At 50.8% G+C, this 16,040-nt stretch overlaps 1 protein-coding gene across 1 annotated transcript; it reads right to left on the bottom strand.

Annotated features, from left to right (window-relative positions):
* Positions 1-1,080: 1,080 nt before the first annotated feature.
* On the bottom strand, positions 1,081-2,032 carry LOC133094920 (tubulin beta-4B chain-like). The gene is made up of 2 exons (XM_061195648.1): positions 1,831-2,032; positions 1,081-1,499 (listed from the first exon to the last, which is right to left on the bottom strand). Exons 1-2 carry the CDS (start codon positions 2,030-2,032, stop codon positions 1,381-1,383), a joined length of 321 nt encoding a protein of 106 aa, XP_061051631.1. The 3' UTR covers positions 1,081-1,380.
* Between the last annotated feature and the right edge of the window lie 14,008 nt (positions 2,033-16,040).

The following is a 16,040-nucleotide window of genomic DNA, read 5'->3' on the forward strand; positions in this document are numbered from 1 at the left end:
GGGTGTTCTCACTTCACTGATTTACACGCGGCTGTCCCGTGTTCCCAGCACCACTTGCTGAAGAGACCGTCTTTGCTCCGTTGTATATTCTTGCCTCCTTTGTCGAAGATTGACTGTGGGTGGTTGGATTTATTTCTGGGCCTGAGCCAAGGATTTGAGTGGAAGTTTGTTAGGGGGCTGATCCCAGGAAGCCCGGGAGGGCAGTGGGGACGGAGTGGGGAAAGGAAGGAAGGAAGCGGCCTTCCGCACTGGGGTCCGTAAGAGACCCCATCACTGAGTTGCCCCCCCGAGTCAGGGAAGCTGGGCTATTTAGCCTCCAGTCTGTCCTTGACTGATCGTCCTTCCAGAGGGGTGTTACAGGCAGGACACGCAGAAGGGGGTCTGGGAAGGACAGTCAGCTATGGAGATGCTCATGAGGAGGTACCCCCCCCCCCCCCGTCTAGTGACACACGCCATGTAGCCCGGGGTCCTGGTTGGGCCCCTTAGCGGGTGATGCTGTCTTCTCCATACTTTTCAGATACTTGCAGTTTTCAGTTCCTGCAATTTTCATGCTCCCCAGGTGCTCTCTTCACTAGCTAAACATCTCCAGTCTCTTCCTGGACCCCATGAAACAGGAATCTGAGTCCTTTACAATCTGGGGTCGGGTGGGGGGACACTGGACCCAGAACTGTTTGGGTGGCTCCCAGCTGAGAGCTGTAACCAGCGCTGCTTTGACCACGTCAGCTTCCGGGCAGCCGCCTCATTCTGGTGATTCACGTGAAGCTGTCCTGGTTCTTTGTGGAGCTGCAAAGACCATGTCACCCTTCCTGCCGCTCTGCTGGTAGTGCTGGGATCGTGGGGGAAGGACGCGTCATTACTGGGTGGGCCTGGGCCTGGTTCTGGCGGAAGGGCCCCGTGTTCACGGCCAGTTTGCTCAGGCCTGCGTTCAGTATTTAAAATACTTAAATCAGCTACAAGGAACAGGCAGGGTGGAGGCACACGTGATCAGAAGAGGCCGCTCCAAGCAGCTGTCTCAGCTGCTCGTAACCTGTGCCTTTGGCCTTTGCTTCAGGAAATGCTTGCCTGTTGTCACCGGTTCTCTGAGATGACCGGTCACCTGGGAGCTGCTGTTGGAAGATTCCCTTTGCTCCCTGTTCTCTGCCCTCCCCAGGCTGCTCTGCCGTGGGACGGCTGCGGCAGCCCTCTGCAGGCAGACCCCGTCCTTTGAGCTGTGCGGAGAGGGGCCAGAGGAGTGACAGCCCGTGGACCGGGGGCAGTTAGGCCAGGACTCAGGGCCTCTGTGGACACGCAGCCTCCAGCGGGGCACTCAGCAGTGACAGCTGTGACCTCCACGGGGCTTAGGAGGAAGTGGGCCCCCCGAGCCAGTGCCCGGGGACCACGCTACATACCGAACACGAAGTTGTCGGGCCTGAAGATCTGGCCGAAGGGTCCAGACCTGACCGAGTCCATGGTGCCCGGCTCCAGATCCACCAGGATGGCCCGAGGCACATATTTGTTACCTGTGGGGACAGAGCAGGACTCAGACCTGCGGTAGGCAAAGGAATCACAGTACCCTGCCCTCTGGGCCCTTCACGGCAGAATTCAGCAGGGAAAATTCCAGCATGAGACAAAAGTAGGAGATTAGAGGCGGTTTCTGCTCCACAAAGGGAGATAATGGCCTGCCTCGTCATGACAAACATGCAGGAGACTTCAGGAACTCTGAAGTGTGTTTTTGAGCAGTTAAAAATGCATGCAGGAAGCCTTTCTTTGTCATTTGCATGTTCCTAATACGTTGCGTCTGCCGCAGAACAGAAAGCAAGGTGAGGGGGCAGGAAAGCTTCCAATAATCACCGGCAGCTTCATTGTAGTACACGTTGATTCTCTCCAGCTGCAGGTCACTGTCTCCATGGTAACTGCCCGTGGGGTCGATCCCATGCTCATCGCTGATGACCTCCCAAAACTGGAAATAAAGAAAACCGCGTGATGGCCTGGCATCCGAAGTATCAGTAAAGATGGCCCTCTTCTTCCTCTCCTGTCCTTGGAACAGCGGCATTGCGGTCAGACAGTCGAGGAGCCCCAGACAGACCAGTAGCTGCCGCCCCTCATCCTCCAGCAGCTGCTGCTGAGGGGCTCAGGAATCCGCCGAGCATCAGCCCCATTATGGCGACAGGCTGAAGAGCTGGGAGGAGCCCTGAAGGAGGAGAGTGGGCACAGCCGCGGGGGCTGCGGAGGCTGTCACCCCCAGGCAGGGCTGAGTGTCAGCATCCCAGCTGATGGACGGGTCACCCCTGGGGGCAGTGGCCGGAGCTGGGACCCTACTGTCAAGTAAAACACATTCAGACTTAGAGATGGAGCAGCTTTAATCGAAAAGACTGTCACTGTCGGGAGGATGCTCTGGTCTCAGAAGTGTGCAGGCATCCACAATTAAAGAGAATGGGCTTTTTTCTGATAGGGAGGGGTGAACAGGGCTAGCGGGAACTTTGTGGGCGGGGAGGGAGAGAGGGTGGGACAAGCAGATGTGAAATCAGCTTTTGCTGCATCCGGGAGAGCGTTCTGTCGTCGGCAGACCCTCAGCCTGACCGTTACAGGTACAGCGTTCACCTGTGTGCTTGCTTCAGCCTGGGGGCCGTGGAGGCGGGACTGACTGAAGTTTGGTAAGAGGTGGGCAATTGTGAACACCTGGTCGTTGCCCCTGTTGTTTTATACAGACAATCTGTGGCTAAACGCTACTAGGGATGAATCACAGTGTGAGGTTGACATGGGTTCGGTTAGTTGTCAGGGCTGGGTGGGCTTCCAGGTTCTTGGCGGCCCTGAAGGACCAGCTCTTACCATCTGCTGAGCACGTTTCCAGACTGGCAGGTGTTAGAGGGTCTTAGAGACCAGGGGTTTCACAAGAGGTATGCTTAGGAATATTATTTTTAAAAAATATTACAGGTTAAATTAGGGAGTAAAAACACAGTTTGAAGTTGGAAGGGAGTTGGTTGAGAAGGCTCTGAGATGTTGGGCCTGAAGCATATTTAAATGGCAGAGTGAGAGTGACAGTGGCAATTTGATGGATTTCTCGGTTTGCGGTAAATATTTCGGGTGGCGGCGTAGACATTTATGGGATTGCATGCACAGCCGTTACTCCTGACCTCTGCCCCAGGGCCCCTTTGGGCAGCCCGGACCATGTCCAATGGCAGACAGCTGTTGGGGACCATTCACTGAGTTCCTGGAGTTCTCTCGTGGTGATGTGTGTCCTCGGTAAGACTGTCCACGGTGCTGGTCACTTCCTGAAGCAGAGGAGGAAAGCGTAGAGGTTCTGGCAAACTGGCTGCGTGGCCCACTGGCAGCAGCTCCAGACACACATGTCCGCACGTGATCTGCAGCGGTCAAGCCTTTTGAGAGCCCTCCCAATCCCTTAGCCTCTTGTTCTAAGGCTTCTTGAGAACCTGGCAAGGAAGGAAGGTCAGAGCTTCTTTCTGCAGCCAGGATTCTGCATGTAGACTTGTAGCTGTAGCATGCTTCTGTTCCGTGAAGATAGCTTTTGGATCAACTAGTGCCTGAAAGCTGAAATCAGAGGTAATAGTACAGTTATGGTGATGAAAGAAAGCAGTCTGGTTAAAGATTTGATAAGGGCCAGTAAGATTCGCTAGTAACAGGATCTAATCCAACCGCAGGCATGATCTTCCCTGTTTTGGCCATGCCCTGCCCCATGGGAGACATTTGTAGAACCAAGAGGTCATATCCACCAGACCCTGCACCATGTCCCACATCCTAGGATGTCTGAATTTCCTGCCCAGTCTGCTCCAAGCCCACTTCTAGCACAGAGATGAGCCTCTCTCCCAGGGTCTTCCTGAGGGCAGGTTATTGAAACTTAGTACAAAAAAGATGCCTGCCATGTGCACCTCTAGGACCAAGGGGAGGCCGTGTGGGGAGAGGGAGTGGTGGGGTTTGGTGTGTGGGCTGGGATGTCCACAAACACGCCCCTGAAGCCCAAGAGAAACTCTGAACACGGAGCTTCAGGTGAGCGCCCCAGGCTGGCAATACTCCGTGCACAATGTCATACGTGGATGCAGGGAAGTGACGTGTCCTGACTCCATGGAAGGACAGCAGAAACCCTGTGTTTGGTTCGTCTCTGGACTCAGCCCTTTGCATTCTTCCCTTGGCTGCTTTTAGTCTGTACCCTTTCCCTGTGAAAACAAAACAGAACTGTAGCTGTGAGTGTAACAGCTTTCGGTAAAGTTCTGAGTCCTCCTAGTGAATTATCAAACCTAAGGGTGCTCTGGGGGACCTTTGACCTTGCAGCTGGTATCAGAAGCAAGAATAGTCTTGGAGACTGTTCCCTCTAACCTCACAGTTGGCCCAGATGCGTCACAGTTGGTGTCAGAAGTGGCATTTGCTCGTGTGACCCTGACTCACGGAAACATATGGCTCAAGAAGAGGGAGGATGACGGGGTGGAGGGTGATGAACTTGTGGTTCCTCGGGGACCACAGGTCAGCTAAGGTGTAGAATTGGAGCTGTGCTGCACTTAGTTATCGGAGGTGAAAGTCACGTGATGGCTCCAGTCCGTGAGTAGTTAGCTCACTGGACGCATGAGAAAATGCGGAGTAACAAAGAACAAGCGAATGAGTACCCGTCCCTGCGTGTTGTTCTCTGCAACAACCAAAGTGAAAGCGGGGTGTTAGGATGGATCTTGAGACTGAGCCACGCTTGGATTCAGCCTGCTCTGAGCTAACTCAGGGCTGCCACCAAACGGGATAGTGAAGCCAAAGACACAGATGGCTGAGATCTGCAAGATAATGGGGAAAAGACAAAGGGGAAAGTCAGAGCCGGTCCCAGTGGGGTTCAAATCTGTGAGCGGTTACTATTGGATAAGTTAAGCAGACGTTGATGGGATCAGAGTAAAGGTCTTACTGAAGCACTCTCAGAAGTCACATGGGCCCATGGGAGCCTCTGCTGGTTCCTCCACATTGAAGGGCCTTAAATCCGCTTCGTTCACCCTGGTTTGGAGGAATTTTAAAAGCTGGATGGCACAGATGACAATGAGACAGCTGACCAAGAATTTCATGAGGTGACGGCCCCGTAGTCTAATCAAGGCACAGACTGACTAAGAGCCCAGATCCCTTGGGCAGTCCCCCCGCCCCCGCCCCGAGCTGGGGGCCCAGCGTGTGTGCCTGTGAGGGGGCAGAGGCTCAGGGGGTGGAGGAGATGCTTTGGGAGATCCTTGACACGGGGGCCCGTGCACTCTGCTGCCAAAGCTACAGTTAGATTCGGAGGATACAGGGAGAAAAGAGTCAGTGGGACTGAGGTGAAAGTTTGGATGAAAACTGAAATGTTCCAGCAGACTCTGTGAAGTGGTTGTGTGTCCTTTACCTGAGTGTTTCATGGGGACAGATGTTGTGTCTGACTGGGGAATGCCTCCCCAACCTAGTATTATAAAACAGGAGGCAGGTAAAGCCATCCCCAGGTTTATTACTGTTGATTCGACAGCTAAGTGGTAGTCACCGAGATTGCCTGAAGCCCCCAGCTTGCTCATGTGACCGGGGCGAAGTACGGAGAGATTATCTGTACAGTGACCCGAGTGGGGTGCAGACCGGGGCTTATGGCAGAAGCCTGTGAATCCCGCCTGGCAGTGACCACTGGGATTCCCACTGGATAATTCTGGAAAATTTCCATTGCAAAGATCATTCCTAGCCTGCTATTGGACATTACTTGAAACTGCCCCGATGGCTGAAGGACGTAAGATAACCTTGGAACCTGAAAGACCCGTAATGTCTTGGGTGACGTCAGAGAAATGCTCTCTAGAGAGGGGCGTGCAAAGAGCGTCCCGTAGTGGATGGAAACGGTTTGTACAGGAAAGGGTGCTGACGGAACACAAGGAAGAGAGGGCACCTCCGCCAGGACTAACTCTGGAGCCGCCTGAGGCGCTGCTGGACTCTACAGCCACCTGGTTTGCCCTGCCAACAACTCTCCTGACCAGCAAAGGGCTGCTTGGTCTGTGGCTGGCAGTTATGCAGCGAAGGCACAGCATCCCGTCTGGAGAGCTGCCGCTCTCACTGCAGGAGGAAGAAAACAGTCAGCTCAGTGGCCTGGAATGCGAGCTGTTTGCCTCTGTGTTTGGGCTTTTAATGACTCAGGGGTTGTGGCCAATGGCCTGGCCCTAGGGTCAGGCGGACGGGCAGCGGAGCCTGGCCTGTTAAAGGGCCGCCCGCATGGGACACAGCCCTGTGGAAGTCACTCTGGGAGTTTGAGGGGTGCATCAGTGTAGGGCATGCTCGCTGCGCATGAGAAGATCCCCGGTCGGGGATCAGGAGAGGTTGGGACGGGCAGGTGGCCATCCTTGAGGTGGCCCCGTGGGCCCATGAGCTCAGTGGACGTGTGGATACCACAGCCATGCAGAGATGGGCTGAACCTAGACATACTCTTCCTGAGGCACAAAATGCCAGCCGTGCAGTCTGTGCACGCGGGACCAAGGCGCTCCAGGGGAGGGTAATGCCCACAGCCGTCAGGTGGGGCTGCTGCTGCCCGCCCCCCATGGTAGTAGACACTCTGAGTTAGGTTTTGCATGCCTGGTGGAAGAGGCAATTGTACAGAATACTGTAAAAGGACTGGAATAGAAGGTATTGTACCAATTCGGGCCATGGAGCCCCATTTCTTTAGATCGAGGACCCCACTCTCATCCTGAGAAATAGTTGGGTAGGTCACTGGAACAGGCAATGATTCAGGCAAGGAGGGCCGGCTTACACACCTCTGTGAATGTGTGCTCACACTCAACATGAAGGGGGCCATGGAGGGTCCACCGGGGAGGTTCCTCCACTTTTCTGTGGCATCTGGGGTACAAGTGGGAGGGATGCTGATATGACTGAACAGCCCTTGCCCACATCACCTCAACTTCCTTTTTCTGGATGCAGTGGTACTAGGACCAGGGCAGCAACCACTGGCCAGTAGTAGGGTTGATGCCTAAGCAAGAAACTCTCACTGTACCCTCCCATCTTTATGTCAGAATTCCTAAGGGCCAGAGGGAGTGGGTTGTGCCTTGATCTTATCTGGCAAAACCGGGGTTAACAGTGAATGCAGCTGTATTGCCTGGCGGTCAAGAAAGCCCACTCCTTCTGGACCTCGTAACCCTCCCCTAGGAGAAAGGACGGGGGGACTGAAGGGGGGGCTTGCCAGACTACCGTTGCTGCTGCCAACCCAGCATGGAGGCTGAGCCTAGCATCCTTTCCAAACAGAGGTGGACAAGTCTGTTAAAAATAAAATGATAAATGTGGAGAAGGAGGAACGGGAGCTGAGGATAAAGGAATGAGTAAGTAAATGGTTTGTGCAGTGAAGGAAATCCAGCGTTTATGTTGGTACCTTGAGAGAGACTCGGAACACGAGATGGTGGGGTCGCTTAGCCCGGGTACACCGGCTGCCTGAGGGTGTGGGGCTGTCTGTTGCTGACACCACGCTTGCTTTTGGAACCTGAATGGTCGAGTGGAAGCCTACAGAACTGAGTGGCATCACTCAGGGAGCATCATAGGGTGTGATGATGCCCTGATCCCATTGTTGATGACTCAGTGGGACTCGGATGAAGTGTAATCTTTTGACTCTCGTTTGTCAGGCTGCCACACTGTGATACGGGGGTGATGCTGGCCTTGTTGGTGAGACTCAACCACCTTATGTAAACAAGTCTGATGATAATACTGATGTTGGTGATCAAATATAATGAGAAATGGAGTTAAAGCCTATTCAGGACGTACTAAAATGACTGGCTTGGGGAAGAACTGGGTTGACCCAACCATCAGCTAATTTTTATGCCGCATAGTTCTGTACAGGTTTATCACGAGGGGAAAAGAGTAATCAACTTAGTGCAGAAAGAGGGAGATGTAGGTACTGGCCTTGTAGGATAAATCGGTGAGTTGTTTCCTAGTGCTCAGTCTGATAAATGCTATATCAAGTCTAGGTGCTCAAAGATGACTGCTTTGCTGTAAGAGAGCCTTGGCCAAAAGCCAGGGGTGGCCTGTGTGGTGAAGAATTAATCTTACCCAAGAGAGGTCTGGTCTCTTCCCTCGGCTGCTGGGAGGTGATTTCCAGGCCCCTGGAATGTCCTGCCTGATAGGAGTGTGCTGTTTGCTTGGGGGGCTTTGGCCACTGACCGTCTAAGGAGTGACTTGCAGTTGGGGTTCTGGGCCACACGGTACCAGGTGAGACCTCCCAGGAACTAGAGACCAAAGGCCTCAGCGTCCAGGAGGAGCTGGGGCAAGAGGCTGCTGGGTAGGCCGGGAGGTGGTCCAGCCCCAGTAGGAACTCCGGGCTCACAGGCTCAGGTCATCGACCTCGTGGGCGATGCTCCATGCGTGTGGTCTCACATCGATGGCAGGGGCTTCATGTGTCCGTGTCCCCATAGGAAGAAGACCACTGGGTCCCTGGCCCTCTGTTGGACACTCCTGGATACCTCCCATGTTTCTCCTCCCTCGGCTGATTTTAACCCATGTGCTTTCCCTGTAATAAACCATAAGCAGGAGTAGAACAGCTTTCAGTGAGTTCTATGAGTCCTTCTGGCAGATTATTGAAACTGAGGGTGGTTTGAGGAACCCCTCAAACTTGTACCTGTCAGAAGTGAGGGCAGTCTTCTGTGTGGACACCGTGCCCCACCCCCCAGACTTTGTAGTTGGCCCTCATTTATTCAGGGGACGTGGTGAGTATTTACTGCTGAATTCTGAACCCCCCGGGCTTCTCCTTGGCTCTCAGCATGCTGGCAGCCAGGTTAGGGAGCTGGGTGTTGGCGAGGGTATTCTGGGGAATATGGGCATCTCGGGAAGAAAGCCCTAATAATGGTGATTTTCTCTGCTATCTTTTGCTCTGTAACTAACCGCCCTCAAATTTGATGGGTTAAGACAAAGCACTTATTGTTAAGCACAGGTTTGAGGCTTGGCTGAGTGCATTTTGTCCAGGGCCAGTCCCTCTGGGGCTCCGTGTCCTGGGCCACCTCACTAGGGCTGGTGGTCGGCAGCTCGTTGGTCCAGTGACTCGCTGTCTTGTCTGGCTGTCAGCGTGATGTCAGCTGGACCAGCAGCCTGTCACCCGTCAGGTTAGTCACGCTCCTTCGTATGGTGGCAAAAGGTCCCCAGCGGTGCAGAGGGCAAGCCCCAGTCCACAGTGCCTCTCTTCACGTGTATCACCTAAGCTGTTTCTCTATCACATCTGCATCCCAGTTATTCAGTGGTGCCTGGCGAGTGGGCATAGAAAGGAAAAAATCCACACTGAGCTCCTCCTGTGCCCGCCAGCCGGCCGAGGCGCTTTACACACGCACGTGCTCATGCACACTCGCACACACACAGGTAGATCTGATCTCCTCCTCGGACATGAGGAAACTGGTGCAGAGGGGTTAAGAAAATGGCCAGGCATCACGCAATGCCAGCAAAAAAAAAAAAAATCAATTGCATCTCCTGCCGCCTGACCACGCATTTCCTGGAGTTTCACATCCACGCTGTTTCCTAGGTAACCACCACACAGCCCGCAGGACCGTCTGCATGAAAGGAAGGGGGGTGGTCCATCCAGTGTCCACTCTTTCCCTCTTTTCCTGCATCAGCAGCGCTGCAGCCCTTTGTTAGGGCGTTACTGTGGGCAAAAACAGAAAGCCCAAAGCTTGCCGGTGGGATTAAATTTCCAACAAGATACTTCTGCTCACTGAAGGACCACATTCACTGAGCGTCTCGCCTGTCGCCTGTCGGAGCAGTGAGCCTGTTTCTATTTTTATTCGCTCCCTGCCTTTCCCTTCCCCTCAGGCTTTCTGTCTTCACAGCAGGCTCCCTTTGCTGGCGCCACAGCCGTGAGAACTCCTTACTCCAGAGAGCCTGTGCCCTTGACCCCAGGACCTCTTCCCCTCGGGCAGCGGGCAGCGGCTCTGCAAGGCCCTCATCCTGCCCTGACCTGCAAGTGACCAGGACAGGGACCAGGGCCAGCAAGTGTCTGTGCCACGGGGCCGGTCATCCTGGCGCTGAGTCTTTGTCATCGTGCTTGCCCTGTGATGGTCCCTGCAGGTGGCCACTGGGACCTCAGGAATTTGACCCCCTGCCCTGATACTGGGACAGGCTTGGGGAGGGAGGAGATAGGCGAGGAACAGGAGAATGGGGCAGCCCCTCCCTCCCGCCTTCAGCGGTTTGATCTTCCTCCGTCCAGAGCATTTCCTTTCCCTTTTCTACGAAGCTGAAACGCATTTGCTGTTACGAGCACCTCTCTTCTGACATAATTATTAGTGAAATGTGAGCCCCCGGGCGCTGCTGCTGAGAGCCGTTTTTCTCGGCAGTGCTTTGTGCAGACACCGGTCGGAATGTCTGTGTCCAGTCCTGTGATGCACGATTAACGTCTTCACTTGCCATTTGAAATACGCCTGCACAGCTGCAGTGGGGGCCGCATCAGGGTGGCCCATCAGCTCAGCCACGGGTGGCCCCCAGGGTCGGGACGTGGCCTCGGTGATGCGGGCGTGGGGAGGCGTCCGCATCAGGGGTCTGAGCTGCTGGGCGAAGGTGCCTGGCACGTCTCTGGACAGTCTCATGCCCAAGTCGGGCTTTTGGTTCTGGAAGGCAGTGGGCAGGGTGGAGACAGGGCTCAGTGCCCAGGCGGCAGGGCCGGCAGCCAGTTCCAGCCGGCACACGACGCCTGGGCAGCGCAGCTGGATGTTAGGTGGGCCTGTGAGCTAGTGACACGCTTCCTGGGTGTGGTGACAGCACGGCGGTCGTGGGAGAGGGTGTCTTTGTCCTCAGGACGTGTGCTCTGACACTTTAGGGGGAGTGTTGTGATGTCTGTAATCTGTGTTCAAATAATTCAGCAAAAAATATACACACAAGCCAGGGCCACAAAGTGGGCAAAACACTTTAATAACGGTTGAAATTAGAGAAAGGCTTACTAGGGTTAGGGTTGGCTGCTCTTCTTTCAGCTCGTAGGTTTTAAGTTTTATTTTTTAAATAAGTTTTTTTCAAAGGTTAATGATTAGTTCTAGGCCTGAGACGTGAAACAGTTTTCCTCATAACGGGCCTAGAGTTAAACTCTAGAATAAGTGGTAGTTTCTTAACTGTCTTGCCGACTTCCTCCTTATTAATGTGGAAGAGTCCAGAAACGATGGACTCCGGTGAGAAAGCTACATTCAGATCCACCCGTTAGAAATATGTCTCACAAAGCCGGCTGGTGTGTTCTATTTTTATCTCGCTTTTTCTTGTTCTCACATATTCAGTGCTTAATTGTCTTTCTCATTGAAAAGAGCATTTTTATCTGACTGGCCATCCTGCTGCAGTAAGAGGGGTGGAGTGGTGTCTGGAGATTAAACCCCAAGAGTGGATGGCGAGTCTTCAGGTCCCTTTCGTGGTTCTGCTTTTATTATAACCTTGAGGAAATAACTCCATCAGCTGAAACACACACAGGACAGCCACTCCTCTGGCCACTTGTATGTGAACAGCAAATCATTTAAAAAACAGATAATCTCTATTTTGATGCTTGTGCAAATATAACATGAATGCCTGGCTCAAATGGGTAAATGCATGGAAATCACACGATGGTGTCTGTCTCCCCTCCCAGACTGTGAGGTTCTTAAGGGCAGGGACAGTGTCTGTCTTAACCCCCATTGCCCAGCACCATAAATAATTTGTTGAATAAACACATGAATAAATAAGTAAATGAAAAATAAATAAATGAAAAAAGGAAAATAAAGAGATGTGACAATATTTGAATTCTACAAACAGCCAAGGATTATGCAAATTTGCAGTACCATTGTTTTTATGATTTATCATGTTTGTAGACTAAACATAGCAGATGGATGTCCAGTGCTTACAAGGGAAATACTTAGGTAATGATACAACATTATCAACATGTAAAAGTCTGTTGTTGAGGAAGGATTAGACGCTAAAATTAAAAAAAAAAAAAAAAACTCTTGCGTTAGAGTGGTGAGACTTGAGGCAGCCTTCTTTATCCCGTGTAGCATTTTGTTTTTAATAAAAGTAACTTATAAATGATTATGACCCCCGCAGGCAAGCAAATGGCAGCTGTTTGATATAGAGAAGAAATAGCACAGCATGGAGAATGATTTGCCTCAGTCCACGTGGAATCTAGATTCAGAGAAGTGCATGTTGCTCTTATTAGAATGTTGGGAAAGAGAAGAGAGGCTTTGGAAGTAGCTGAATCCTGAACACAGCCTGATGCCGTGGCCTTGGCTCCAGCAGGTGCTGACGGAGGGCGCAGGAAGGTGGGCGGGGAGGGCTGCGTGTTGGAACAAAGTTCAATGTCCATGGTGAGCAGGCACACACGCAAAGACAGAGGTCAGATTGAACTAGAAGAGTTCATCCCGTAAGCAGTCTACTTAATGTTGGACAAACTGTAAATCTACTCAATTGAAAGGTAAAAATAGCAGCACCCATTTCTGTGCCCATGGGTTCATCTTCAGATCCTAGAGTATCCTATTTTGTGAACATTAATTGCACAGAATTCAAAAGCACTGTAGTGGATTCAAAAACAGTGCCTCCGGGCTTCCCTGGTGGCGCAGTGGTTGAGAATCTGCCTGCCAATGCAGGGGACACGGGTTCGAGCCCTGGTCCGGGAAGATCCCACATGCCGCGAAGCGGCTAGGCCCGTGAGCCACAATTACTGAGCCTGCGCGTCTGGAGCCTATGCTCCTCAACAAGAGAGGCCGCGACAGTGAGAGGCCCGCGCACCGCGATGAAGAGTGGCCCCCGCTTGCTGCAACTAGAGAAAGCCCTTGCACAGAAACGAAGACCCAACACAGCCAAAAATAAATAAATTAAAACAAATAAATTAAAAAAAAAAATAATGCCTCCAGTGACATACGAATGGTGCTTATCCTCACTGATAATTAGGAAATATAAATAAAATGAGAGTGAGATCATTTTTCATCAGGTTGGCAAAATTTTTGAATTTGATGATGTCCATTGTTAGAGAAGATGAATTTTTAGCACATAAACTAAAAATATGTTTATTAAAATTTTTTAAAGTTTCCTAAATTTTCTAAGATCAACCTTAAGTTTCTATCTCAAGAGCCCCCGACTCTGTTTGGCAGAAAAGACAACCTCAACTTAGTCGATGTAGGTTAATCTTTGTCAATTCAGAAGACCCTCTGTCAACTGGGGGTTTCACCCTCCCCTCTCCTCCCTGAGGCTGGTTCCGCGTTAGAGCCGGTATATGTGATGCCAGAGCATCCCAGAGAGGGGGTCTTGCTCTCCCCCTTCACTGTCATCTACACACGCTCACACCTTTCGCGTACACACATCCCCTATCGTCCCCCAGGAGAGAGTTCGTGCTGACTTATCCTCCTGGTCCCGTTGTGACAGTTAATTGTATGTGTCAACATGACTGGACCATGGGGTGCCCAGGTAGTTGGTTACAGGTAGTTGGAGTTTATCAGCGAAGATGCTTTTGGCTGCAAGAAACAGAAGGTCCAACTGAAAGTAGCTTTCATCTTAAGAAACTTATTACCTTGTGTAACAAGAATATTAGAGCAGTAGTTCTCAAAGTGTGATCTAGTGACCCCCTGGGGGCCCCTAAAACCCTTTCAGGGCATCTGCATGGTCAAAATCATCCATTCCAAGTGCAAGATAGACCAATGGATTTTAATGTAACAGAGCAGAAGTCAGCAGTCATTTACAAAAAGTTTATTACAAAAAAGGTGCTATAAGTTAAGTTTTATTGGCACACAGCCACACTTACTTGTTTATGTTTCTTGATGCTTTTGGCAGAGGGTAATGCAAATGGCAAAGTTTCATTCTTTTTCATGGCTGAGTAGTATTCCATTGTGTGTGTGTGTGTGTGTATGCACGCACACATGCGTGTGTGTACACACCCCACGTCTTCTTTATCCATTCATCTATTGATGGATACTTAGGTTGCTTCCATTTCTTGGCAATTGTAGATAATGCTGCTGTGAACACTGGGGTGCATGTATCTTTTCAAATTAGAGTTTTTGTTTTTCAGATCTATACCCAGGAGTGGAATTGCTCGGTCAAATGGTTGTTCTATTTTTAGTTTTTTGCGAAACCTCATACTGTTTCCACAGTGACTGCACCGATTTACATTCCCACCAACAATGTACAAGCGTTCCCTTTTCCCCACATCCTTGCCAACATTTGTTATTTGTGTTCTTTTTGATGATAGCCATTCTGACATCATGAGACATCATCAGTGGGAGGTGATATCTCATTGTGGTTTTGATTTGCATTTCCCTGATGATTAATGATATTGAGCATCTTTTCATGGTCTGTTGGCCATCTGAATGTCCTTTTTGGAAAACTCTGTTCCGGTCTTCTGCCCATTTTTTAATTGAGTTGTTTGATTTTTTTGATGTTAAGTTGTATGAGCTGTTTATATATGTTGGATATTAACCCTTTATTAGTCATATCGTTTGCGAATGTTTTCTCCCATTCAGTAGGTTGTCTTTTCATTTTGTCTGTGGTTTCCTTTCATGTGCAAAAGCTTTTAAGTTTAATTAGGTCCCATTTGTTTATTTTTGCTTTTATTTTCTTCCCTTTAGGAGACAGATCCAAAAAAATATTGCTGTTATTTATATCAGAGTGTTCTGCCTATGTTTTCTACTAGGAGTTTTATGATTTCTGATCTTATATTTAGGTCTTTAATCCATTTTGAGTTTATTTTTGTCTGTGGTGTTAGAGAATGTTCTAAATTCATTCTTTTACATATAGCTGTCCAGTTTTCCCAGCACCACTTACTGAAGAGGCTGTCTTTTCTCCATTGTATATTCTTGCCTCCTTTTTTGTAGATTAATTGACCATAAGTGTGTGGGTTTACTTCTGGGCTCTCTATCCTGTTGCATTGATCTATGTGTCTGTTTTTGTGCCAGTACCATACTGTTTTGATTACTGTAGCTTTGTAGTGTAGTCTGAAGTCAGGGAGCATGATTCTTCCAGCTTCATTCTTTCTCAAGATTGTTTTGGCTCTTTGGGGTCTTTTGTGTTTCCATGTGTGTGGTTTTTGAATGGGTGTGGAGGTTGTGAATGGAGGGTCTCAAGAGAAGAGCAAGCAAATAAAATATTTTCCAAAACCCTTTTCTCATAAAAAGAAAGAAGTGATTTTTAGCAATTCAGGGGCGTAAAAGTGAAATGGTTACAAAGCTGCCAAAATCAGGAAAGATTAGCTGCTCCAAACATTCGGTGAAGCAAGACAGAACTAGTTTTAGAAGCTGCGGAGCATCTGAATTCCCTTTTCATCTCATTATATCCAAATCTGAGGGGTTTCCAGGGGGAAGCAGAGCTAAGGCCCTGGCCAGCTCTCTTTCTGTACATGTGACGGGCTGTCGGTCCTGTCCCCACCTCTGCCTGCTTGGTGTCGGTCAGGACAGGTTTATGGATGCTGTCCCAACAGCTGGGCTGTGAAAGGTCACCTCCCTGGATGACGCACAGGCCCCTGGAGCATTTCCAGTCCTCAGCAGTCTCTAGCCTGGGCAGGGCAACCAGGGCGAAGGGCCTGGAAGCGGGTCACATCCACAGGCATCTCCACAGGCAGGAGTCCCTGCCAGGTGGCAGAGCACTTACACCAAAATGCGGTTCAGCAAAAAGGTGTGGATGCCGAATGACTGAGACATTTTCCCACACTCGGTAGCCCAGCCTCTCTCACGTGGAGGCACTCAGTAAATGTCTGTGCAGTGAGCGGTCAGTGAGGAAAGGAAAGAAAAGCATCCTTTTGAATAGGCTTCGTGGGCTGGCAGCAAAATGGGTAGACTGTGACCCCTTCAAGCAGGTGAGGTGTGGAAGTGTGACACGGGTGTTAGAGACTCTGCTACCCCCTTGTCTTATCTTGTTTTTAATATGCTAATGCTGCAAGGAAAACATTTATTCTGGGATCTCTGCAGCTAGAACTCAACACCCACCGACATCATCCAGGGGCCCTGCCCCTCCCTGGCTGGTGGGGCAGCAGTGAGTCCCTGGGCGCAGGTTAGAAATGTAGGATTTCGGGCCCCGCCCCAGACGGACTGAGTCAGAATCTGCATTTTAACGAGGTCCCCAGGGAAGAGCCGGCAGGTTAAAGTTTGAGGAGCCCCTGGGGACGCAGACACTCTTCTTGCCCCTGTGGTGAGTCG

This window comes from Eubalaena glacialis, chromosome 7, assembly GCF_028564815.1.
Source record: "Eubalaena glacialis isolate mEubGla1 chromosome 7, mEubGla1.1.hap2.+ XY, whole genome shotgun sequence".
NCBI classification, from domain to species: domain Eukaryota; kingdom Metazoa; phylum Chordata; class Mammalia; order Artiodactyla; family Balaenidae; genus Eubalaena; species Eubalaena glacialis.